This window comes from Microtus pennsylvanicus, chromosome 13 (assembly GCF_037038515.1).
Source record: "Microtus pennsylvanicus isolate mMicPen1 chromosome 13, mMicPen1.hap1, whole genome shotgun sequence".
In the NCBI taxonomy this organism is placed as follows: Eukaryota; Metazoa; Chordata; class Mammalia; order Rodentia; family Cricetidae; genus Microtus; species Microtus pennsylvanicus.
The window spans coordinates 61,163,364-61,189,584 of NC_134591.1; the positions used below are offsets into that span (position 1 = coordinate 61,163,364).

At 46.7% G+C, this 26,221-nt stretch overlaps 1 protein-coding gene across 2 annotated transcripts; it reads left to right on the top strand.

The window, feature by feature from the left end:
- The first annotated feature begins 169 nt into the window (after nt 1-169).
- On the top strand, nt 170-26,221 carry Bsdc1 (BSD domain containing 1). Of its 2 annotated transcripts, none has more exons than XM_075947156.1 (11): nt 170-211; nt 421-481; nt 3,986-4,102; nt 5,816-5,983; nt 8,185-8,239; nt 10,702-10,817; nt 11,203-11,271; nt 11,450-11,528; nt 12,423-12,893; nt 22,719-22,822; nt 24,858-26,221. In XM_075947156.1, exons 1-11 carry the CDS (start codon nt 201-203, stop codon nt 24,888-24,890), a joined length of 1,284 nt encoding a protein of 427 aa, XP_075803271.1. In that variant the 5' UTR covers nt 170-200; the 3' UTR covers nt 24,891-26,221. The 2 variants fall into 2 exon arrangements, with proteins under 2 accessions (XP_075803271.1, XP_075803272.1); XM_075947157.1 differs by having other exon boundaries at nt 11,450-11,523; nt 12,421-12,893.

Sequence of the window (26,221 nt, forward strand, 5' to 3'; positions counted from 1 at the left end):
GTTCAGAGGCGGAGCTAAAAATCGAAATTGAGACTAGGATTAGACAGAGGCGAGGCACATTTGGGGGAGGGGGCGTGGGTTGGGCGGAGGGCTGTGCTTTGGACGAGGATTGGGGCGCGCGCTTGGGGGCGGAGCCTGAGGGGGCGGTGCCGTGTCGGAAGTCAAAGGTCGGTAAATAGTGGTGATGTCATGCGGGCAAGATGGCGGAAGGGTGAGCCTGTCGTTCCTCCCTTTGGCGCCGGGGGCCTAGATTCTCCCAGGGTTGGGGTGGTGGGCCAGGATCCCTGTAGGGGACAGGCTGCCCGCGCGGGTGCGGACCGAGCTGAAAGGGCAGAGCGGAGGCGTGGTGCGATGGGGTAGGGAAGCGGCCCGCAGGCCTCACCACACTGCGGGGCCTCCAGATGTGTCTGTCTTCCACAGGGAGGACGTGGGGTGGTGGCGGAGCTGGCTGCAGCAGAGTTACCAGGCAGTCAAAGAAAAGGTAAGCCGGGCCGGCATCCTCCTCTGTCTCCTTGCAACCGGATCCTGCTAGCCCTGCCTGGGTTTTTCACGCTTCTGGGAGGCCAGTTGGAAGAAAAGGATGAGACGCCACCACTAGCAACACCTTACCCTTACAGCAATCTAAATATTAGAGTATATGACAATCGCTACTCTCAAGACAGCCCGGAAGGGTACAGACCTTAGCTGAACTTGGGGCCTCAACAAAGCTCAGTCCGGAGGGGAGCGGGCAGCCGAACAAAATAGCCGCTTAGTTGCTTTTGTAAATACAGTGAAAGGAAGGTGTCTGACATCTTGTCCAGACTGGGGAGTCGTGAGCATGCCCAGGAAGGTGTAATAGAGAAGGTGAAGAGCAGGAACCAGGTAGAGATGAGGATCGCAGAGACACTGGTGTCTGGTGAGCCCTGTCTGAGTGAGAGGTTTGCAAAGGGGAAAGGGGATTGATGGCCAGAGAGTGGGGACCTGGGGAAATGAAAGGCTAAGTAATCCCTATGTAGGGAGTAATGCTTGTCCCTGCATAGGCTGTGCCACTGGCTACTCCTGTTTTGTCCCATGTTACTTTATTTAAAACCAGCCCGACTAAGTTGTGGAAAAGCTAATTACTATTTACCCCAAGCGAATGAACTGAGTTCTGCTTTAGGGCAGACTCCAGGAGGCTTCTGATCCCAAAGCAGCCCAGTACTTTAGGAGCGATTTCTGTTTGTTTGGTTTTTTCCTTCCCTGACCTGGGCACTGCTGGATAGTCACTCAAGCTACCGCCCAGCACAGCTGAGCATTTACCCTGAGCTGTTTGCTTTGTTGAAGAGGGAGGACTTTTCACTAAAGTTTACTATGAGATCTCAAAGTAGCGTGTTCCGGCAAGGAAAGTGTGGCATTCATTCAGCGGGCGGAGCAGGATGTCTTCCTGTGTGTTTCGAGGCTCCTCTCAGAAAGAGAAGACTGAATTTAGTTACTTACATTTATGGGAACTTGGGCAATTCATCTTTTGGTTTGTTTGTTTGTTTGTTTTGAGGCGGTCTGATTGTTTATGTAGCCCATGGCTGCTCTGGAATGCATAAGTAGACCAGACTGGCCTCAAACTCATAGAGATCCACCTGCCACTGGAGCACTGGAATTAAAGGCACAGACCACCATATTTGGCTTTGACCAGTCTTTTAACCTTTCTACGCTGAAAAATGAAGTAATAATACTGGTCTAATGGGTTGTCATGAGGATTAAATGATACAGAAAGCTCTAAGGACCATGTGTAGCACTTAGGAATCATGCAAGCATTCATTGTTTTTATTAAGTACTAATTATAAATAAAGCTTAGACAACATCACCATTTTTTTCTCTGCCACCTTTTTCTTGCTCTTTTGCTGCTTTCCTTGCCGTTGCTTCCCATCCTGACTCCCTTTGGATCAGTCACTTCTCTGCTCCCTTAACATACATTGCTCAGAGCCTACAATTTTGAGAGGGCCTGATAATCTGCCTTCTGCTCCCGTCCTGAGCCTCCTGTGTGTCTATATTGTTCATCCAAGTGCACACTCAGACACAGTGTTAGAGAAGGCAAGGTTGTGTCTCTACCCACTCTTAACAGGGTCTAGGTGCTCTAGAGAAGGCACGGGTAGCATCCTGCCCTGCCCTAACAGGGCCTAAGCACTCTAGAGAAGGCATGGTTGCATCCATCCCGCTTTAACGGGGTCTAGTTGCTCCCCAATAAATCTTTCATTCTCTTATTTTTCTCCTCCCCTTGTCTTCACAGACTTTAGAAAACAGGAGGTCAGCGATTCACCCCCTCCCCACCCCTGAAGCCACCACACACACTTATCAGGAGTCACACACGTTTCTCACTTGCCAGCTTATCTTTCTGGAACTTTCTACAGCTCTTGACACTAATATGTGCCCCTCCCCAACCCGTTTTGAAACTTAACTCTGTTGAGCTCATGTTTCTCTCTCTCTCTCTCTCTTTTTTTTTTTTTTTTTTTGGTTTTTCGAGACTGGGTTTCTCTGTGGTTTTGGAGCCTGTCCTGGAACTAGCTCTGTAGACCAGGCTGGTCTAGAACTCACAGAGATCCGCCTGCCTCTGCCTCCTGAGTGCTGGGATTAAAGGCGTGCACCACCATCACCCGGCCTGAGCTCGTTTCTCTGCCTGCCGTTTAAAGATGGGGCTCTGAGTCTCTTTGTCCTTAGCTCACAGCTATGGGTAGTCTGCAGACTCTTCCTGTGGGTCACCTCCCCTTGGGAATTAGTCTCCTTTCTTTTCCTAGAGTCTTCAGTACTTAAGGATAGCTCTTACTGGACAACTACCCAGATAGCCTCTGGCCTCCTTGACTCTAAATGCCCAAAACTACGCCAATCACTAATGTAACATATTAAAAATGAAAACGTGCAAAGCTTTAATCCAGCACTTGGGAGCCAGCGGCAGGCACATCTCTGTGAATGAGTTTGAGGTCAGCCTGGTGTGCAGAGCTAGTTCTAGGATGGTCTCATGTGCCCCTTCTGCTTCAGTCCTTCAGTGGCTCCTCACCGACTGCTCAGTCCTGTCAGGGCAATGAAAAGTAGGCAGCCCCATCACAGGAAAAAAAAACAAGAACAGGACACTCCAAACATGCTTTGGCTGGGCGTGGAGGTGCAGATCTGTAATCTGGGCATGATGTGCAGTCTTGAGGGAGGTGGAGGGAGAGGATCGGCCAACATAGCGAGACCTTCTCAAAACAAAGCATCCATGTGAAATGAGGGGACTCACAAGTGGGGTGAGCACAGGTGGTTCAGGTCATCTTGAAGTTGGTGGACATGATATCAGCAACACGGACATAGAAGGCAGCTGAGGACCAGCTGGCTCAAGCTAGCTCTGAAACAGGTTGGTTGGACAGGAGCAGATACCGTTCAGTCCAGAGAAAATTAATGGATAGGCAGAACCTGGAGCAGTGGGACTAAGACTAAGGGAGAATCCATCCTTCCTTGGAATTAAAAAAAAAAAAATCACATCCATCCTTATTGCCTGCCTGTGGTGGTGCCCATAATCCCAGCGCTTGGAAGACAGAGACAGGTGGATTTCTATCAAGTCAGCCCGGTCTATATAGAGAGTTCAAGGTCAGCCAGGGGTAAAGTCAGACACTGTCTCAAAAATATTTTTAATTAAAAAGTAGTAAGTCACATACCTTTTATCATTTTGGAAATTTCAAGCAGATAGGACTTATATCAAAGCAAGCTTTCAGTCGGTTTGGAGAGTAGGTATGTGTTCTTCCACTTGCCACTCTGCTTTCGAGGTCATTTGATAGGAGAGCAACAGTGACTAAATGAGGCACACTCCTGGGACATAGTTATGAGTGCCAGGGCTGAAACTCAGTCCCTATGCTAACGAGCAGGCGTTTCCCTCTCTGCCGCCAGCTAATCCAGGTCGGGGAATTGGGACAAGTAAGCATTATTCCCAAACCCTGGCTCTTCTGTCACCTGACGTGGAGTGATGGCGCCTGCCAGCTTTATCCTTCTCTGTCTTTCGTAGTCCACTGAAGCTTTGGAGTTCATGAAGCGGGACCTGACGGAATTTACCCAGGTGGTACAACATGACACAGCCTGCACCATAGCAGCCACCGCCAGTGTGGTCAAGGAGAAGCTGGCCGTGAGTACTACCCACCGTGATGGCCACCCTGCACAATGTGGCCTGCTCTGGGGTCCTGGTGGGGACCCCAGCTTTTCCCTCATTAAAACCAAACAAAAAAACTTAGGGCCAACTAAATATAATTTTTAAAATAATTTTGTTTGTGTGTGTGTGTGTGTGTTTATGTGTTTGTGTGCACACTGTGCTGGGTTAGAAGACTACTGTGGGAATTGATTCTCTCCTGACTTCAGGCCGTCAGCCTTGGCGACATGTGCATTATTCACTGAACCTTCTCGCCAGCCCTAAATGCTATATTTTTTAACATATTTGTTTTTATCCCTTTGGTCGGTCTGTCTGTCTTTCTTCCTTTTTTCTTCTTTTTTTATTTTTTGTTTGTCAGATAGCCTAGACTAAACTCAGTTATGTGTCAGAGGATGGCATCAGACTTCTGATTCTCCCATCTTTATCCCCAAATGCATGAACCAACATACTTGGATCTTAACTGATTTTTTAATTATCTATTTGTTTATCTAAATGTGTGGGTATTTTGCCTGCATGCATATCTGTGTACCAAATGCATGCAGTGCCTATGGAGGGCAGACAGAGTCTCATCCCCTGGAACTGCAGTTACAAGTGATTGCGAACCACCATGTGGATGCTGGGAATGGAACTTGTGTACTTAAATCATTGCAGTATCCAGTTTAACAATAGTTAAATTAACTACTGTTACCTTCATGGCAGGGATTTTGGATATGTCTAGGCTGGGCTTTTCTTTACTTCTTTGCACACCCATTTGTTTATCTGCATTTTCTACAATGCATTGTTTTGCGAAAGGAAACATTTGTTAAAATAATACAGATGTGGAAAAACTATTAACTTATTTGCTTGACAAACAGTTTCTTCAAACTGGGAGCAAAAGTATCCTTATGCCCCACCCCAGACCCTCTTCACTCTTTACTACTAAAATGACGTGGATCTTCTTTGACTGTGTGTGTGTGTAAGTGTGTAAGTGCAGATGCTCATGTGGGCTTGAAAATATGTGTGGTTCAGGCTGGGCAGTGGCAGTGCACACTCTGTAATCCTAGCACTCAGGAGACAGAGGCAGGTGGATCTCAGAGAGTCCAACCTGATCTACAAAGCAGGACTAAGAAACCCTATCTCAAAAAGGGGGGGGCAAGGGGGGAGAAAAGAAATACATGTGGTTCATGTGCTTATTTGGTTCACGTGCATCTGGAAGCCAAGGACAACCTCAGGTGTTGTGAACCCTGCCACCTTGTTTGTTGAGACAGTGTCTCTCACTGGGCCTGAAACTTCTCAGCTAGGTTAGTCGACGCCCTCTGGCCAGCACACACCAGGGATCCCCCAGTCTCTGCCTCCTTAAGTCTGTCACCACACCTAGCCTGCTACCTGCATGTGTGGGACTGCATAGTAAGCTTCGAACTGAACCATCTCCCTACCTCTCCTGCCAGTCTTTGATCAGCCAAGTTGGCTTTGATGTTTTGATGTAACAACCAGTTGAGCTCTCTTCAGGCCTACCTTGGCCCTGTTCAACATCCCCAGCTGGGACTAGAGGGCTCTACCTATTTCCTCCTCCAGTCTGAGATGGGGAGATGGATGTTAAGCATGTCTTATATCCTCACACCTAGTGCTCCTCTCCTGATGCGTCACCTTCTAGACCCCAGATTGCATTCCGCTCCTAAGACACTGTTTTCCTTTCTTTGGTTTTCTCTGCAGACGGAAGGCTCCTCAGGGGCAACAGAAAAAATGAAGAAGGGGTTATCTGACTTCTTAGGGGTGATCTCAGACACCTTTGCCCCCTCACCAGACAAAACCATTGACTGTGACGTCATCACCCTGATGGGCACACCCTCTGGCACAGCTGAGCCATACGACGGCACCAAGGTATTCACTTACAGCCTTTGCTAAAGAGTCAAAGCGTTATCTATCAACCTTTTATCATAAAAGGAACATATGTTCAGTCTAAAAATATAGACAAGGGGACTGGAGAGACGGCTCAGTGGTTAAGAGCACTGGCTGTTCTTCTGGAGACCCTGAGTTCAATTCCTAGCAATCATGTAGTTTACAACCATCTAGAATGATATCTGGTGCCCTCTTCTGGCCTGGAGGCAAACTTGCAGGCAGAACATTGTATACATAATAAATAGATAAGTCTTTAAAAATATAGACAAATTTGGCCAGGTGGTGGTGGTGTACGCCTTTAATCCCAGACCTTGGAGGCAGAGACCTATCTATTTATAGGTAGATAAATAAATAAATATAAAAAGATAATTGCTTGGGGTTTTTTGGTTGGTTGGTGGGTCTTTTTTTTTTTCGTTTGTTTTATTTTGTCTTTTTGGGTTTTCCTAACCACGTTTCAGTGTCTTTAAATTCTTGCAAATGAGTACTAGAAAGATGGCTCAGCTATTAAGAGCACTGATTGCTCTCCTAGAGGACTGGGATTCAGTTCCCAACACCCACATGGCAGCTCACAACTGTCTGTAACTCTAGTTCTAGGGGACTGGACACCCATGGCAAAATACCAATGCACATAAAATAAAAATAAATTTAAAAACTTCTTGCAAATGAATATAGATAGCATTATTCAGTCACTTTCTGGTATTACACATTTGGGTTCTTTTCAGTTTTCAGCATTAGTAAAGACCTGAAAAGAACATCTTTGGGGCATAATTTGTTTCATATTTCATTCCACTGGAAATAAGTCTAGCAGTCAGAACCCATGAGTACCAACTAGAGCAGTGTGTTAGTGCTTCTGTTTCCTGGGCCGTCTCTCTTTGTTGCATCTTATCACATTGGATTGCCATTCCAAACTTGCATTGCTGGGACTGTTTACTAACATGTGCCAGAATTTTGAGATTTTCAATGATAAGAGTCTAAGTTATCACAGGGATTCATCACTAAAACGTACTACTGAAGTTCCCATGCAGACAGCCCATGCTCTGTCTGGTCTGGGGAAGAAGGGCCTTTCTGTTTATCAGCTGAGCTGGGCTTCCTGTGGCCCCAGTGGAGCATCGCTTTACGGTGCGTTTGGTAGAGTGGCTCTGAAATTTATCTTTTCTTTTCTCTTTTCCTGGGCCTAACTTTGTTCCCTGCTATGTTGACTTTAAACATGCTAAGCAAGGGTCCCACCACAGAATCACATCCCAGTTCAAGATATTTTTTTTTGTTTTTTTTTGTTTGTTTCTTTTTTGTTCTTTTTTTTTTTGACTTTTCGAGACAGGGTTTCTCCGTGGCTTTTGGTTCCTGTCCTGGAACTAGCTCTTGTAGACCAGGCTGGCCTCGAACTCACAGAGATCCTCCTGCCTCTGCCTCCCAAGTGCTGGGACTAAAGGCGTGCGCCACCATCGCCCAGCCAGTTCAAGATATTATTAATGGAATTATTATCATCATCATCATTATTTGGTTTATCAAGACAGGGTTTCTCTGTGTAGTCCTGGCTGTCCTGGGACTCAGTCTATAGAGCAGACTAGCCTCAAACTCAAGAAATCCACCTGCCTCTGTCTTTACTGGGATTAAAAGTATACATTACCATGCCTGGTTATTATTGATAAATTTTTTGTTTGTTTGTTTTTAATTTTAGGTTTTTCAAAACAAGGTTTCTCTATGTAGTTCTGCCTGTCCTAGAACTTGCTCTGTAGAGCAGGCTGACCTCAAACTCACAGAGATCCTCCTGCCTCCACCTCCTGAGTGCTGGGATTAAAGGCGTGTGCCACCACTGCCCGGCTGTATTGGAGTTTAATTTTGGGACACTTAAATTATCTTACAATTTGCCCTTAAGTTTGGATTTTATTAACATAATTACATTTGACATTTTTTTTAATTTCATATAGTCAAGAAGTTATACTATAATTTTATAATCTGTTTACTATAATTTCTCAGTTCTCAGGGTTGGAATATTGGGTAAGAGACTATTTTCCTGAGGGTCTTAGTTTTGGGGGCTAGTTGAGTACCACTATATCATTAATAACCCATGGGTTTGGCAACCAACAAGGGGGAATCTGGGTTGTAGCTGATTTAATGCTATGCACAGAGGGGATTTTCTCTGCATCCACCTCCCCAGAATTTTTCTTCTCTCTTGCTTACAGGCTCGCCTCTACAGTCTGCAGTCAGACCCGGCAACGTACTGCAACGAACCCGATGGTGAGGGGTAGCGGTGGGGGTGAGCTAATGGGGCAGGAAGAGGGAGAAGATGTGGACTGTAGGGTCTCTATTCTAGATGCCACAGGTCAGGTAGCTCTGCATCCTGGGAACAGAATAGGGCCGATATTACCTTATACTCTATGAAGGTTATTGATCCCTTTCTTCCCTGAATCGCAGGTATTTTAACCCTAACTCTGTCTCTTGGAGAGACTTTGGTCTTACAGTCCCTTATCCTCTCTGTTCAGTTGTCTGCCGGAAGGGATTACTACACCTTTGGGTTCCTGTCCACTATGCCCCATGCTAGGAACTAGAGACCAGAAGTGAGTTAAGTCTTCAAGCTGGCCATTCCTTCAGAACCAGGCTGCAAAGAGAAAGAAATGGGAGTCAAGGAATCAAGCAGAGGTAGTAAAGAGTGGGTTGACTCTGCAGAATGGCATTGGGTGTCCAGAGGAATGCACTTAGCTAGCTTAGCCTGTGGAGCCTGGGAGTAATATTTAGTAGTGGAAGGTTATTCAGGCAAGGGCAAGAGTATGTTTAAAAAGCCAGAAAGAGGGCTGGAGAGATGGCTCAGAGGTTAAGAGCATTACCTGCTCTTCCAAAGGTCCTGAGTTCAATTCCCAGCAACCACATGGTGGCTCACAACCATCTCTAATGGGGTCTGGTGCCCTCTGCTGGCCTGCAGGCATACACACAGACAGAATATTGTATACATAATAAATAAATTAATTAATTAAAAAAAAAAGCCAGAAAGAATAGTGAGCCTTTTTGGCGACACTAAATTAAAGTTCACGAGGAAGTGAAGGCAGCCAGCAAGCTGGTTGGGAGAGGGCTTTTGTGTATCAGAATAAGCAGCTAGTGTTTGGTCACGAAAGACTCATGATAGTGATTCTAGACTTTCCTTTAGTCACAGAGGCCTATAAAAATCTATTGACAGCAGGTATAATAGCATGCTCCTAAAATGCCAGCTACTTGGAAGCTGAAGCAGGAGCATTGAAAGATTGAGCCTAGGCTGATCTGTAATGATGAGTTCAGAGCCAACTTGGGCAATTTAGCAAAACCTGTACCAAAGTAAAAAGGATTTGGGATTTGTTTGCCTAGCATACACAAGGCCCTAGGTTCAATATCTAGTACCAGAAAAGTTTTAAAAAGAAACCAAAACAAAAACCTGATCACAATGATGCCCTTTCTCTATAAAAATTTATGTGTAAGGCCAGGCATATTGGTGCATGCGTTTGTTAATCCCATGATTTGGGTGGCAGAGGTGGGTGTATCTCTGTGAGTTTGAGAGCATCATGGTCTACATAGCAAGTTCCAGGCCAGCCAGGGCCATGTAGTGATACACTGACTCAAAAAAATAAAAATAAATAAATAAATAACCATACATTTATATGTGCATACATATATGTGTGTGTTTACAGTGTTGGAATTCTTTGATTTTTGAAGATTTTCTGTGGACCCTCGCTTTAAAAGCTCACATTGTAGAGGACTGCTGAACAGTTTTGAGGCCCCAAATGATCATCTTTTGTATTTTGTAAAGTAGCCCATGAGGCTGTGTTGTCAAGGAAGAGACAAAGATGGGAGCGTAACATAGGGGTGCCTAGGGATCCCCTTGTCAGAGGTAAGGCCAGAGCCTGGGGAGAGGCAGACTGAATGGAGAGGAAAGTATGCATCAGGAGAGCCTAAAGAAGCAGAATCAGAGCGCACAGGAGGAAGGAGCTGGGATGTCTTCTGGGTTTCCAGCAGTAGCCGAGTGGGGACAGACGTGAGTGCATGTAGTGATGGCAGTTAGCTCAGGGTCGCAAAGAAATAGGAATTGTCAGAAGAGGCCAGAATGATTTAGGGGAGACACATGAGAAAAGGCAAAGTGGGTGGGTGGGGGCTGGGAGGCCGGAGAGATGGCTCAGCAGTTAAGAGCACTGGTTGCTCTCTCAGAGGTCTTGAGTTGAATTTCCAGCAACTGTATGATGGCTCACAACCATCTGTAATGAGATGTGGTGCCCTCTTCTGGCCTGTAGTCAGACATACAGGCATAACACTGTATGCATAATAAATACATTTTTTAAAAAAAAATGGCAAAATGAGAAAAAGGAGCTCGGGCCGACTTAGACTGTTCAGAGGAGGAGGAAAGGAATAAAAGAGGGGGAGGAGGACAGAGGCTCCTGCCACATGACATAAGGGAGAGACACAGCCATTGTCTCTGACATTATGGGTCCACATTGAAAAACGCTGTTTCTACAGCCCATGCAGAGGATGACGTGGCAGCAGAGATGGGAGACCTTGGTCCTTGGAGATCTTGGAAGAACCCACCCGACCCTTGCTAACTCTTCCCCTTGGATAAAATGGCTTGAAAATAACCCTTAAGCTTCCTTTACTGTTCAAGTCCAGGCTTAAGTGTTCTCTCTGGTCCCAGTGTTCTTTCCCTAGACACAGGAAACTGACCATCAGCGTTTGTCCCTCTGCAGGGCCCCCGGAATTGTTTGACGCCTGGCTTTCCCATTTCTGCTTGGAGGAGAAGAAGGGGGAGATCTCTGAACTCCTTGTGGGCAGCCCCTCCATCCGGGCCCTCTACACCAAGATGGTGAGGGCCCAGCCGGCAGGACCTCAGCTGGCTCTGAGCCTGAGGTGTTGGGAAGTGGGAGGGATGTGTGTAGTGGGAGACCCTGTAGAGCCAGATGGGCCATGTGCTGAGCCAGGAAGCTGCCAGGAAGAGGCTGATTTGCCAGGCTTCTGGCAGTCAGAGATGGTGAGAAGTGGAAAGACCAGCAAAGTCTTATGGCAGTTCTGGTCTCCTTTCCTGGCCAAACTGGGCCCAGAAGGTGGGTTTGGTTAGATTAAAGTGGGGTAGAGGGGCTTTGTTGATTACTGCAAGGCCACTTTGTGTGTCTGCTCTAGAGTGATTGGGAACAGGCTGATAGGACTTTATATATCGTTCCCCAATTCTCATCTCCATTTCCTCCCTTCAGGTTCCAGCAGCTGTTTCCCATTCAGAATTCTGGCATCGGTATTTCTATAAAGTCCACCAACTTGAACAGGTATGCTGGCCTAACTGGGGAAGACCCCATGACTCAGCCCTGGGGGAAGCAGACTTTTGTCAAGGCAAGAAAGAGTTGAAGACTGTAGTCCTTTCTGGGGGTGCCAAGGGTTCTACAGTTATGACAGGGCCTGAGAGAAGGGTGCTGTACCTCCTGGTCTTTATTCTTCCACCCTCAGGAGCAGGCCCGGAGGGATGCCCTGAAGCAGCGGGCGGACCAGAACATCTCTGAGGAGCCTGGCTGGGAAGAGGAAGAAGGTGAGAGGCCTTGAAATGAGATGGCCCAGGGACAGGCTTGGCTGTAGTATTCTAAAAGGCCTGAGAGGACATGGCATCCCTGGATAAGCAGGGAATGGGTGCTGCTTGTGTGCTGAGCAGTCAGCTCTTACAAGGAGCTGCCGCAGGGCTCGTGGGACCTAGAGTTTGGGTACAGAAATCATATGTGCCAGTTGGAACAGATTGCCGTGTCACACATGAACCTGCTGTTGCATAACTATTGAGAAGCACACTGAACATCTAGATTCCGTCTCCCCATGTCCCTTCTACAAAAGACTACAGGATTGTGGCTCAAGTGCCTGGTACTCGAGAGACGGGGGAAGGCAGATGTCTATGAGTTCAAGGCCAGCCTGGTCTACATTGTGAGTTCTAGGTCAGCTGGGGCTACATAGTAAGACTCTATCTCAAAATAAAAAAGACAAGACTGTAGGTCAGGATGTGTGAAATACTTACACTGTACATCCAGCCCCCACTAAGAGCTTAGTGTATGGGTAACCTCTAATGTATGGGTAACCTCTAGTGTATGGGTAACTCTAGTGTATGGGTAACCTTTAGGAGAAACCAGTGTCCCTTCTCAGTAATTGGGTAGCAAGTTGAAAGTAAGTCCTGGCTTGCATAGGATGGAACAGTCTGACAGGAACCTAGAACAGACCCACTTCCAGGCCTTGTCTCAGGCTGTGTTGTCAGCAGTCCAGCTTGGCCTCTGTAGAGACAAGACTGACTAGCATGGACTGTCTGCTGAAGAGCCTGTGCTGAGGTAGCACCGAGAGACATGGGCTAGTCTTCACTGTAGTCAACATGACAGGACGTGCTTTCCAAGGTTGTCATGGGGCTGACTGGGCCATACTCGCCCTTTCGCTACCTTTCTCTCCATAGAGGAGCTTGAAGACATTGCACCGTCTCCAAAAGAGGCAAAGATTCCAAAAGAGACCAAAACCTCCCCAACCCCTGAAGCTGGACCTGGTCCCCAGAACCCCTGTGAAGATACTCCAGTGGAACCCCCTGCAGAGGTGACTCCATCAGAGAGCAGTGAGAGCATCTCCCTCGTGACCCAGATTGCCAACCCTGCTGCTGCACCAGAGACGCCAGTGCTGCCCAAAGACCTGTCCCAAAAGCTACTCGAGGCATCTTTGGAAGAACAGAGTCTAGCTGAGGACGAGGGGGAAACTGGACCTCCACCCCCAGTTCCCTCCAAGCCTCCAACCCCTGCAAGCAGAGCCAGTGGCCCAGAGCCCAGGCCTCCCGCCAGAGTAGAGACCCTGAGAGAGGAGGTACCCACAGACTTACGCGTATTCGAGCTGAACTCAGATAGTGGGAAGTCTACGCCCTCCAACAATGGCAAGAAAGGTAGGTCTGGAGGCCTGAGTACAAGGGGCTCTATGAGCAGGGCAAGCAGGAGCTGCCACCATGCATGTCAGTGTGTCTGTCCGTTGTCATGATCCTAGGAGCAGATACACTTCATTTGTGATAATGGGGGGAGAGATATATGGGGGGATATATGTATATTGTCATACTCTATTAGCTAACATTTACATGGTCTTTGAAGGATACATTTGCAAGTTGTTTGGGTTCTTTTGTTTGGCTTGGTTTTGACTTTCATTTTATTTTTATGTTTTATCTGTTTATCTGTGTGTACTGTCTACATGCAATGTGTCTTTTTTTTTTAATTTTATATACGTTAGTGTTTTTCCTCCATGTATGTCTGTCTCAGTGAGGGTGTTAGGTCCCCTGGAACTGGAGTTACAGACAGCTGTGAGCTGCCATGTGGGTGCTGGGAATTGAACCTGGGTCTTCTGGTAGTGCAGTCAGAGCTCTTAATTACCATGAGTGTGTCTTAGTTCGGGTTTTTGTTACCATGAAGAGACACCATGATCATGATAACTCTTATAAAGAGAGCATTTAATTGGGGTGGCTTGCTTACAGTTTCAGAGTTCAGTCCATTATCATCATGGTGGGAGCATGGCAGCGTGCAGGCAGATGCAGTGCTGGCTACATCTTGACAGGAAGTCAACTGAGACACTGGGCAGTATCCTCACCATAAGGAAACCTCAAAGCAAGGAAGCTATACTTACTTCAACAAAGCCACACCTCCTAATAGTGTCACTCCCTATGAGATTATGGGGGCCGATTGCATCTAATCCACCACACAGAGTCCAGGAGAAGTCCCAGTCCCTGAGACTGAAGTTACAGGCAGTTGTGAGCCACCATGTAGGTGCTGAGAATAAACCCAGAACCTCTTAAGTAGCCAGTGCTCTTAATTTCTGAGCCCCTGGCTTTGAATTTTTGAGACAGGACCTCACTATATAGCTCAGACTGGCCTTAAACTATGTAGTCTAGGCTGGCCTTTAACTCTTGTAACCTAAGCTTCCCAAGTGATAGAATTACAGGAATGAATCATCACCATGTGCAACATGGTAGGGTTCCTTTTGTTTGTTTGTTTGTTTTATTTTTCGAGGCAGGGTTTCTCCATGTAACTTTGGAGCATGTCCTAGAACTCACTCCGTAAGTCAGTCTGGCCTCGAACTCACAGAGATCCACCTGCCTCTGCCCCCCAAGTGCTGGGATTGAAGCTTTAGTGTGTGCCACCACCGCCCAGCCATGCATGGTAGGGTTCTTAAAATCAACAAAACCAAGTTTATGTGAGGCCCTGTGATAAATGCCTCATGGTTTTGAGCATTTCCCTTTCCTTGGGTCCATACTAATATCTTCATTCTACAGATGAGAAAAAATGACGTCTAGAAATATTAAGTAACTTTTTCAAATTTTAATGACTGAGAAGTGGAGCTCCTAGCTTCAGCCCCAGGTCTGTGTCTGCCTTGAGTCCATGATCATGCCATTACCAAACTCTTGGCCCATTTCTACTCTTAAACAATTCGGCTCTGCCCCTGCTGGGAGCCCGTGTGTGTGTGTGTGTGTCTGTCTGTCTGTCAGTCTGTCTTTTTCCTGGAAAAGTGTGGAGCCCTGGGAAAGTTAGCGTCTCCAAGCCTTGTCATGAGCCATGGAGACAAACCTTGAGCCTAACTTCAGGGAAACTCGGCTGAGCCACCTTCAACAGCAGGGCTTCAGTTGCATCTGTGTAATGGAGTCTTAGGCTGGAGACTGCATTTATGTGAAAGAGCAAACTTTTCAACTCCAGGAATTAAAGGAGAGGTACAGCTGTCAGCTTTCTGAGTCTCCCAAGATCCTGCTGCAGATTGTGACCCTTGACAGACATGCTGCCGTGAAGCTTGCCCCTCAGGTGACAGCTTCAGGGGATGGGACGTAGGCTCACCAGAGCTTCACCCTGCTCCCTGACGGAAACTTCCACGTTTCCAGACTCTAACACAGTGCTCCTGTTAAACTTTGTTCAGTGAGGTCATCCATCCATCCATTGAATCTGCCTGCTCTTTAGGAGACATGGAGGGGGGCAGGGCAGAAGGACAAGTCTTTGTGATGGAACATGATGAGCCGTATGGGGCAGGTTTGATGCTGGAGGCATTCAGAGAAAGGAGAACTCTGAACATCAGCAGTGAGTCATCAAGGAGACAGCTGGAGAGTTGGGGCAGGTGCTGAGGAGTCGCAGTCCAGCTCGAGGGGACATGACTAAAGCCCCCCTCCCATACTTCTGCTGGGTAAGGGAGACCCAATAGTGGGAAAGTTGGTTCTCTTTTGTTCTGTTTTGTTTGGAAACTGAGTCTCGTTGCGTACTCCTAACTGGCCTGGAACTTACTATGTAGACTAAGCTGTCCTGGAATTTACACAGATACATCTGCCTCTTCTTCCCAAGTTCTAGGATTAAAAGCGTGTGCTACCACGCCCAGCCTGAGCGGGTTCTTAATTAACAGTTGAGAACTTATCATCTTAAGCTGGACTCAGGTGCAGAGCAGAGGGTCTGGGGACAAACCCCAGCTGCACTCATGAGCCACGTAACTTAGAAAAGTTACTGTTCTTGTCTAAGCGTCTGCTTTCTCTTCCACAAAAGGAAATTGTTTCAGACCGCCCTCAATCAGAAGCAACTTTGGTAGAGCCCTGCTTTGGGGACATGGTGATAGGCATCATAGAGTCCTTTCTATTGCTGTGATAAACACCATGACCAAAAGCAGCTTGGTGTGGGAGGGTTTATTTCATCTTCTATGTCCAGGTACCAGTCCATCACTGAGGGAAGTAATGCTTGCTTCGGGGCAGGAGCTCAAGGGAGAAACCTGGGAGCAGAAGCTGATGGATGCAGAGGCCATGGAGAAGTGATGCTTACTGGCTGTTCAATCTGCTTTCTTACATACCCAAGACTACCTTCCCAGGTAGTTGCCACCCACAGTGAACTGAGCCCTCCCACACCAATTGTCAGTCAAAAAAATGCCCACAGAATGGCCAGACTGAGCGAAGCAGTTTCTCCATTGAGGTTCCCTCTTCCTAGATGACCCTAACCTTAGCTGTATTAAGTTGACCAAAACCACAAAAACAAAACCCTAACCAGCATAGTGCTGATGATAGGCAATATTCTTGGAGTATTTTCTGTCCCAGGCCGTGCTCAGCACTCTGTGTGCCTATCACTAGAGTCTCACAAAGCCCTTGACGAAAGCCTGGTGGTGTTAGCACATGTGTTTAATCCCAGCACTCGGGAGGCAGAGGCAGGCGGATCTCTGTGAGTTTGAGGCCAGCCTGGTCTACCAGAGCTAGTTCCAGGACAGCCACCAAAGCTACAGAGAAACTCTGTCTCAAAAAAACAACAAAACAAACAAACAAAAAAAGCCCTTGATGATTGGTGCGGTTCCCTACCTCTCTCCTGGTAAAAGTTTACAAAGCTACAAAGGTGGCTCCGCAGTTCAGAGCACCTGCTGTCCTTCCAGAGGGACCAGGTTCAGTTCCCAGCACTCACATCAGGCCTCTCAAAGCCACCTGCATCTTCAGTTCCAAGGAGTCTGATATCCTCTTCGGACCTCTGTGGACACCTACACTCACGTGTACAGATAACATGTAGATAGAAATAAAAATAATTTTAAAAATTAAAGAGAAAAGCCAGTCAGCCCCCTGAAGTCAATAGGAAGATCACATTGAAGACTGAAATAATCTATAGGAAGGTGGACGAGCACACACAGAACCTGGTAGGAATGGGATGCCAGCTTCTGAGATTGTGGTCATGAGGGTTGTGACTACACCCCCATTGTTTTCCGGAGGGGGGTTGAGATAGGATCTTACTATGGACTCCAGACTGGCCTCATATCCCCTTCATTTTTGTTTGGTTTTATCAAGACAGAGTTTCTCTATGTAACATCCTGGAACTCACTTTGTAGACTAGGCTGATCTTGAACTCACAGAGATCCTCCTGCCTCTGCCTCCCAAGTGCTAGGATTAAAGACCTGTATCACTATTGCCCAGCTTACCCCTCCCTTTTGGGGGGAGGGGTTTCAAGACAGGGAGGCTACAGAGAAACCTTGTCTGGCGGGGAGCAGGGAGAGAACGCTGCTCTTACAGAGAACCTGGGTTCACTTCCTAGCACCCACATCCTCAGGAGGATTAAGCCACCTGTAAGTCCAGCTCCAGAGGTCTGCTCTCCTCTGGTCTGTAACTATGCGCACAAGCATAAACCTCCACACAGACACACACAAATACACATGATTAAAAATAAATCTATAGGGCTGGAGAGATGGCTCAGTGGTTAAGAGCATTGCCTGCTCTTCCAAAGGTCCTGAGTTCAATTCCCAGCAACCACATGGTGGCTCACAACCATCTGTAAAGAGGTCTGGCGCCCTCTTCTGGCCTTCAGGCATACAGACAGAATATTGTATACATAATAAATAAACAAACAAACAAATAAATACTTTAAAAAAAAATTTAAAAAAATAAATCTATAAGGCCAGGCATAGTAACACATGCCTTTAACTCAGGAGGCAAAGGCAGGCAGATATCTCTGAGTTCCAGGATAGCCAAGGCTACACAGAGAGACCCTGTCTTGAAAAAAAAAATGTAATAAAATAACTCTTTGAAAAAGGTAGAGTTATGATTCCTGATATTCAAAGTTCCCCTCTGGCCTACACATGTGCATGTACACACATCCACTCTAAGAACTACAGTTCCGGGGCTGTAAAGATGGCTCAGCAGTTAAGAGCACTGGCTGCTCTTCCAGAGGTCCTGAGTTCAATTCCCAGCGACCACATGGTGGCTCACAACCATCTGTTGTGAGATCTGGTGCCCTCTTCTGGCCTGCAGGTAGGCACACAGAATACTATATACATAATAAATACATAAAAAAAAGAACTGCAGTTCCATTCAGAATTTGGCCGCAAAGCGGATGATTAGGAAAATAATGATTGAAGCTGTACAGAGTTGTAATACTAATGCTCCTAACCGTCTGCTGTGCACACCTTCACACGCTTAGCCTGGGGTATGATACCCGTAAACTACAGGTGAGGAGAAGCCATGGTGTGGCGCTAGACTAGGACAATGGAAATAGAACAGGGGGAAAGTCTCTGTGTGTGGTAGAACTAGAAATTGAACCCAGGGCTTCACAAATGCTAGGCACTTTTTAAAAAAAGATTTATTTTATGTATATAAGTGTTCTATCTGCATGTACAACTTTATGCCAGAAGAGGGCATCAGATCTCATTACAGATGGTTGTGAGAATTGAACTCAGAACCTCTGGAAGTGCTCTTAACTGCTGAACCATCTCTTCAGCCCTCTAGATAATATTTTTTGAGACATGGTCTCATCCAGCTTAGCCTCAAACTTGTCAGATAGCTGAGGATAACCTTGAACCTTGACCGTCTGGTCCTTCTGCTTCTCCCTGCTTCCCACATGCTGGAATTGTAGATGAGTGACGCCATGACCAGTTTGCACAGTGTTGGGGCCAACCGAGAGCCCCGTGCACGCTGGGCAAGCATTGATTGACCAAGCTAGAACCCCACTCCTTTTGTTTTAAGAAGAGGTTTTAAGTCGGGCAGTGGTGCAGTGGTGGTGCACACCTTTAATCCCAACACTTGGGAGGCATAGACAATCAGATCTCTGTGAGTGTGAGGCAAGCCTGGTCTACAGAGTGAGTTCTGGTATGGACAGCCAGGGCTAATCAGAGAAACCCTGTCTCCAAAAAGAGAAAATAAAAGAACAATAGAAAGGGGGTCTTTTTTAAAGATTTATTTATGTTTTATATGTATGAGTGTTTGTAAGTATGTCTATGCACCACACCTGTGCCTGGTGCCTGCAGAGGCCAGAATAGTACCTTGAATCCCCTGAAACTGAATGAATCTATAGATAACTATGAGCTATTATGTGGATGCTGGGATCTGAACCAGATCCTCTGCAAGAGCAGCAAGTGCTCTTAACTACTGGGCCCCTGGTTTTTGGTTTATTTCTGTTTTGTTTTTTGCTTTATTTTTAATTTGTGTGTGTATGTGTGTTTCTCATTTGTTCATGAATGTAGGTAGCTGAAGAGGCCAGAAAAGACTTTCAGATCCCCTAGAGCTGAAGTCTAAGCTGACTGGGAAACTGACTGAGTCCTTAACTAGAGCAGTATACAGTCTTAATTGCTGAGCCATCTCTGCAGCCTGAGCCTTGCTTGAATCATGATCCTCATGCCTCTCCCTCACAAGTGTGTGTCCGCACACGTACATGAGTGTACTTTGTTCTTGCATTGTTTTCTTCAAGACAGGGTTTCTCTGTGAAACAATCCTGGCTGTCCTGGGACTCACTGTGTAGACCAGGCTAGCCTTGAAAGAGATCCACCTGCCTCTACCTCCCAAGTCCCGGGATTAAAGGTGTGCGTCACTGCCGCGGGTGTGTGCTTTATTCTTACTCATAGTGGTTTTTATTCTTAGACATAGCGAACCTGAGCTCTGGGCATGGGGGTTGTATTTGGACAGTTGGGTACTGACTCCTCTTCCCTCTTACCACCCCCACCACATCCTAAGCCGACACGAGGCTGGATCTGTGTGCAGCAGAGCTGCTCCAAGGGGCACTTGCCTCTTCAGATTCTCTGCAGAGCAGGGAAAGGGAAGTTGGGATGAGTGTGTGGCCTACAGCCCTGGGTTAAAGGCCCTACTTCACCATTACCTGTGGAACCTGTTTTTAATCTCCATTTATCTGAGGAAGTAGAAAAGCTATTACACAAAAAAATTACACTGTGGGTGATAGTGCCTTCAGGTTAGTAATTACCTGAAAAAGCACACCAAAACAGAACAGACCCAGTTGTGAAGGTTTTGGTGGTGTTTGGTTGGTTGGTTGCTTTTTCAGGACAGGGTTTCTCGTAGCTTTGGAGCCCCTCCTGGAACTACCTCTTTAGACCAGGCTGGCCTCGAACTCACAGAGATCCGCCTGCCTCTGCCTCCCTAGTGCTGGGGTTAAAGGTGTGGGCCACCACTACCCAGCCCATCATGAAGTCTTAATGTCCTTAAGCAGATCTTGTTACATGCCCCTGTGTAATCAAACAGGAAAGTGATTTACATCTGTGCCATTAAAGTCTTTGTTCTGCCATGTATCAGTTAGTACTGTTGGTACCTGTCCTGGAAGGTAGAAGTGGAACCCCCAAGTGTCAGTTGATGTGTTTCCATTTCTAGAAGGCTCTATCTTAGCATTTAAGCCTGAAGGGAGTTTTTAGGTTCGAGAGATCAGAGCAGACCTACAGCCATGCAAGGAATTGGCCAGGAATCTGTCTTTTGACCCACAGGAAGCCACACTAACTGATAAACACATGCGTGTCCCGAGGGCACGGCACACGGAGTCTTTGGATACAGGATTAGAACTTGTCTTGGCTGTAGGTCTGCTCTGACTTGCAGTGGACCACATGTAAAATTACTTAACTCTGAGATAAGACCTTTGAAAGAAATATGACCCTACTTCTCCATTTGTTAATTATCTGCTATATTCAGCGTGTAATTGGCACTTGACACTCAGACCCCTAATTCAAATGCCGTTGTTTCTCAAACAGCAAGCTCATTTCTAACACAGAATCCTGGGCTACACCTGCCTGCTGAGTCAAAACGCAGGCCAGGGAGAGATCTGTGTTCTCTAGTAAGCTTCTTTAGTGGTCTCGCAAAGACGGTGATTTGCCCTTGTTATATTTTTGCTGTTTGTTTTTAAGACTGGATCTCGTGTCCTCAGCTAGCTTTGAACTCACTAAGTAGTTGAGGATGAACAAGAACTGCTGATCCTCCTGTATCCCAAGTGCTGAGATAACAGGGTGTGCCAATGCTCCTGCTGCTGTTTGTCGTCAGTGCTGGGGACTGGACCAGGGCTTTGTCCATGCTAAGTGCTTTACCAACTGAGCTACTTTCCAGACCTTTCCCCAGCATAATGGGAATGATTTGCAGCTTGGAATAATTTGCCCCGTACTACACAGTAGGTATAATGATCAGTCCAGGTCTGCCAAGCTCCACAGACCTTGACTGCACTGCATGATGGGATGAGGAGACCCCAAAAGGCCCTCCGTGCAGAATGTGCAGCAGGACAGCCATCTCTGTAGGTCACTTCTTACTGATAATTTTCACATATATGGTTTCAATATTGCCTAGAAGAAATATTGTCCGAGTGTGTTTAAAGCAGATTGCACTGTATCAGATTTGCATGAAGCAGCAGGTGGTACAGCAAGTGGTAAACTGTCTGAGCAGGGCCAGGTCTTAAATACTGTTAGCTCTTTGGGCCATAAGTCCACTGCTGGAACTCTTGAGCTCTGCCTTTACCACATAAAAGCATCCAGACAACATGTAAACAAGGGACAGGGATCTGTTCCAAATTTTTTTTATTTTTTGTTTTTTGAGACAGGATTTCTCCGTGTAACAGCCCTGGCTATCATGGAACTAGTTCTGTTGACCAGGCAGGCCTTGAACTCAGAGATTCTTTGCCTCTGCCTCCCAGATGCTGGGATTAAAGGATTATACCACCACCACCCTGCCCCCGAAGAAATTTTTTTAAAGACTTAAATTTTTTTATTTTTGAGACAAGGTCTCTTCTCAAAACACCAAAAAATGATTGTGCCACTTAAAAGATTTTATATGTATGAGTGTTTGCTTGCATGTATGTCAGTGTTCCACATGCATGTCTAGTGCCCTCACATCAGAAGAGGGTGTTAGATCCCTTGGAACTAGAGTTACAGAAGGTTGTGAGCTGCCATGCGAGTACTGAGAATAGAGTAACAAGTGCTTTTAACCAGCGAGTCATCTCTCCAGCTGTGTGTGTGTGTGTGTGTGTGTGTGTGTGTGTGTGTGTGTGTGTGTGTGTGCGCATGCCTAAACTTGTGAGTTGGTTCTCTCCTTCCCATCCCGTTGGTTTTGGGGATTGAACTCAAGTTGTTAGACTTGACACCAAGCATCCGCTGAGCCATTCTGAAGGCCCTGTGTTCCATAGAAACAGTGGATTGAATTTGATAGGGGAAATAGTTGTCCAGCTGCTGACTTAGATAAAAGGTCTGTGAGTATTAGGTATCAACTTGATGTTCTAGACAATAGGAATTGTAGAAGGAAAAAACACAAATATTCCTGCCCTCTTGGAGCTCATGTTTAGATCCTTTATTACTGGATAATAAGCATAGTTAGCCTGAGTATATGTTAGAAAATATTTACACCCTTTATTATTGGACAATAAGCATAGTTACCTGAGTATGTTAGAAAATAAATGCAGTGGGGAAAAGAGAGGAGTGAAGGGGAAGGGTTGTGATTTAAAATAAGGTGGTAGAGTTTGCCTAGCTTGAACTCGTGATTCTCCTGCCTCTTATGCAGTCAGTCCTGGGGACAGAGCCTATGGTCTTGTGCATATAGGGAAACGCTGAGCTCTATCACCAGCTCTAAGTGTAAGAGCGTGTGTGTTTCTAGGGATCTAACTAGACCTTGGTAGTGTTGTGTTATCTTACTACTGAGTTATATCCCTTACAAACTAAATTTTCTTCTACTTCCAGGATTTTTCCTTAGATTTCTACAAGTAAAATCATTGAGCCCAATGAAAGTGATTCTAAAGATGTTGTATCGTGCCATCCCCTTTGAAGATTGCTGCCAGACTGGATCGTGGTGGCAAATCCCTGTAATCCCAGCACTCGGGAGGCAGAGGCAGGTCCATAGAGCTTGGTCTATAGAACAAGTTTCAGGACAGCCAGAGCTGTTACACAGAGAAAACTGCCTCGAGAAACAAAACAAAGATTGCCAGCACAGACACACACAAGTGAGCGTGCCTAAGTAACCACGCTGCTTATTACATGTCGCTTATGATTCCAGGCTCAAGCACGGACATCAGTGAGGATTGGGAAAAGGACTTTGACTTGGACATGACTGAAGAAGAGGTGCAGATGGCACTTTCCAAAGTGGATGCCTCCGGTGAGGTAAGTCGGTCTGGTCAGCCAGAGCAAGCCAGTGCAGTGACATCAGGGTGGAAGTCCTTTCCCAGCACCCCTTGCTCCCTGGTATGACTCCCTACAGCCAAGTGAAGTAATGGCTGCAGTAAGGGATGCTGCTGCTCAGTCCTAGGCTGGATGCATGAATGAGTTCTTGACCTTAGGTCTGTATCACAGTCACCCAAGGAACAAGAACAAAACAGATGCTGAGCAGGGCATAGTGACACACTCCCAGGATAAACCCAGTGCCCAGGAAGACACGGAGATTGCTGCCTGGAGTATGTAGCAAATTCAGGCTGACCTGGGTCTGGATTAAAATAGAGAGATATAGATGTTTAAAGCCTGCCCCTTGTGACTTATGGGGACAGAAGGTCTTTGATTGAGACCAAGTCATTTAACTTTCGTCCTCATCTAAAGTAAAGATGGAAAGTAGCTGGCTTAGAATTCTTAGCAAGGTAAACCAAGTAACACTCTAAGTGCTGTGCCTGTCATATGTCATCCAGTAGACATTAGTGACAAACACCACAAAACCCATTCCTGCTATTAAGTTTAAATGGACCTTTGATTGTTTTCATTCTTTGCTGCCTCCCCAAATCAAGAGTTGGTCCAGTTTCAACCGAAAATGATGGCACACACTGAGGAGACAGGCAGACAGATCTGTGAGTTTGAATTCAAGGACAGCATGGTCTACATATCGAGTTCTAGAACAATTAGACAGGAGATCTGCCTCAAAATAAAACAGAAGTGGGCAGTTTAGAGAAAGACACACATAAGGTCTGAGTCTTTGTGTGTTTTCCTCTCTCTCCTCTCCGTTCTCTCTCCCCTCTTCTCCCTCTCTTTCCTTTTCCCCCATGGTGGGGGTTATCGATAACTCACTGTATCCCAGGTTGGCTGTGAATTTGCAGCCATCCTCTTGCCTTAGCCTCCTGAGTTCTGGGATTGCAGGCGTGAACCACCAGGCTCAGTGACAAGGACCTGGTTTTTCTTTTCTTTTTTTTTAAATATTTTTATGGTTTATTTAACTTTATTTTATGTGCATTGGTGTGAAGTGTCAGATCCCCTGGAACTGATCTTCAGACAGTTGTGAGCTGCCGCCATGTGGGTGCTGGGAATTGAACCCGGGTCCTCTGGAAGAGCAGTCAGTGCTCTTAACCACTGAGCCATCTCTCCAGCCCCAAGGACCTGGTTTTTCATATTAAAAAGCTGGGGAATTAATGACCTTTTGCAACTATGACCTCACTGTTACAATAATTCTATTACTATTACCCCATGCCCTCTTCTGTCTTTTAGCTCTCTAGAACCTGATATGCTTGGCTGGGAATGTGACTCTGGTCAAGCACTTGCCAAAGCATTCAGGAGGTTCTCTGAAAGAATAAGCAAACAGACAACAAAACCTACTAGGCAGAATACCTGAGCAGGCCACTCAGTCCCTCTGCAGCAGGAGTCAGCTGGAAACAGGCCAAGAGCAACAAGGCAAGAGGACGAAGTTAGGGTGCAGAGCCCCTGGAGAAGACCTTGTGCAAAGAGAACATGCATCCAACAGGAGGGGGAGGAAAGAGTCCATTGACCTGTGATGGATCCAAGTCGAGACTGCCTAAAGCTTGCGTGACTCCTTTAAAGTTGACAAGAGATAAAAGTTTTAGCTATATTGGCATCTGCAGCACCCTGCGACCCTGGTCCTGGTCCAGTGCCACTCTCAGTTCTTGGCTTTTGGAAAGCATGGCCTTTGTCTGCTCAGCAGGAAGTGGGTTCTCCTTTTGGGGACTGCCTAACTCCTCAGGCAGGCCTTCCCTTGCAGAGGCAGAGCTAGGTTTAGTTGGTAGAGGTAGAATCGAAAGCAAAGAAAGCAGCAAGCCCTTCCTTCAGGCAGCTGCCTCTGTTCCCCAGTGTGGTCCCTAAAGCTAGGGATTACTTGTGGGAATGGGCCCTTTCCAGTGGTAGCCTTGCTCGGCAGGGGGAGGTGGGCTTGGGCTGCCTCAGAGGAGTAACTGTGTGTGCTCTCATTATCTCCTCACCTTTGCAGCTGGAAGATGTGGAGTGGGAGGACTGGGACTGAGGGGAGCCAGAGCAAGCAGCTCCCCACCCAAGACATATCCCACCTCCCTTGCTCGCTAATCTCAGCCAGCCTTGGAAGACACTGAGAATGTCCCCCACAAAATGGCCTCTACCATCCAGAACTTGGTGCAGATTCTGATGGCTCCCTGCTGGCCCTCTGCTCACACCTTGGAAGAACCTTTCCAAATACAAATCCAGAAGTCTGACTTGTGCCAACTTTAGGATGACTTAAAGGGAGGACCCGAACCCCACCGGAGAGCCTGCATTTCTCTACTGTTCTAGGGACTCCTGCTGGGAAACCTCCCGGGGTAGCTGTCTTCTGCACACACAGGAGCTGAAACACAGGTCTCTGAGAAGGCCATAAGCTAGTGAGTTAACAAGGGAGGCTAGCCACCTGCCCTTGGCTACACAGGTACAGTGAATAGCGTTTTGGTTCCTGTCCCAGTGAGTAAGAGGCAATCATCTCTGGGAAATTCGCCTCTCTGGAATCTCCCTCCCAAGTGTTTTCCACTCCTGCGAAGGTCCTATGGGTTCAGAATCTAAGACCAAACCTTGAATCTCCTTTAGCCCACACCGGGATATCCCTACATCTTCCCAGGGCTTTTTCCTGTCAGATGCACCCAAGTCCTTAGCCCAGCTGTGCCACTGCAAGAGTCTGCTCTTGTATTTTTTCCCCTCCCCAAGAAGGGAGGGAGCCACTTTCAGGCCCTTCTGGGTGTTGCCTGGTTGTATACCTGCTGCGAACAGCCACCTACCTTGACTCCCATAGCTTAGGACACAAGCCAGCTGTGAGCTCTGTGAAGTGAGCAGAGGCGTGCTCAGCCATCTGCAGGCCTGCTTCTCCTCAGCCCTCTGCTGAGGAAGGACCTCCTTCCTGAAGACTTTCCGCCTGGGGCTCGGTGAGGGCTGCACAGAGACCCGGTGCTTCAGATAGAATTCTGGTGATTCTGTGCTGGTGCATCCCCTAGTGACTTAAAGGGATCTTGACAGGGGCGCCGTGAGTAGTGGGCACCTCACGTCAAACCTTCAGAGAAGAGGGTAGAATGAAGAGAATGCTAAATCTTTTTTCTTTTTCTTTTTTTTTCTTCTTGATGGGATGGGATTTTTCTCTTTGTAATTTTTAGTTTAATTAACCTTTTGGTTGTTTGTGCAATATTATATATTTTAAATTATGATGCATCTCCCCAGAGTATTTTGTAGCTGGGAAAAGGAAAAAAAAAAAAGAAAAATTCTAACAGCTGTTAGTTTTGTAATTAAAAAGGAACAAAAAACAAAGTTTGTCCTGAACCTTTTACAGATTTGTCATAACAGCATTAAAGTGATTGAACAGAA

What these genes read in the sequence shown, in the direction of transcription:
- Bsdc1 (XM_075947156.1), top strand. An exon ending in AAGTCCACCAACTTGAACAG is followed by an intron (nt 11,272 to 11,449) that starts GTATGCTGGCCT and finishes TTCCACCCTCAG; the next exon opens with GAGCAGGCCCGGAGGGATGC. An exon ending in TGGCTGGGAAGAGGAAGAAG is followed by an intron (nt 11,529 to 12,422) that starts GTGAGAGGCCTT and finishes TTCTCTCCATAG; the next exon opens with AGGAGCTTGAAGACATTGCA.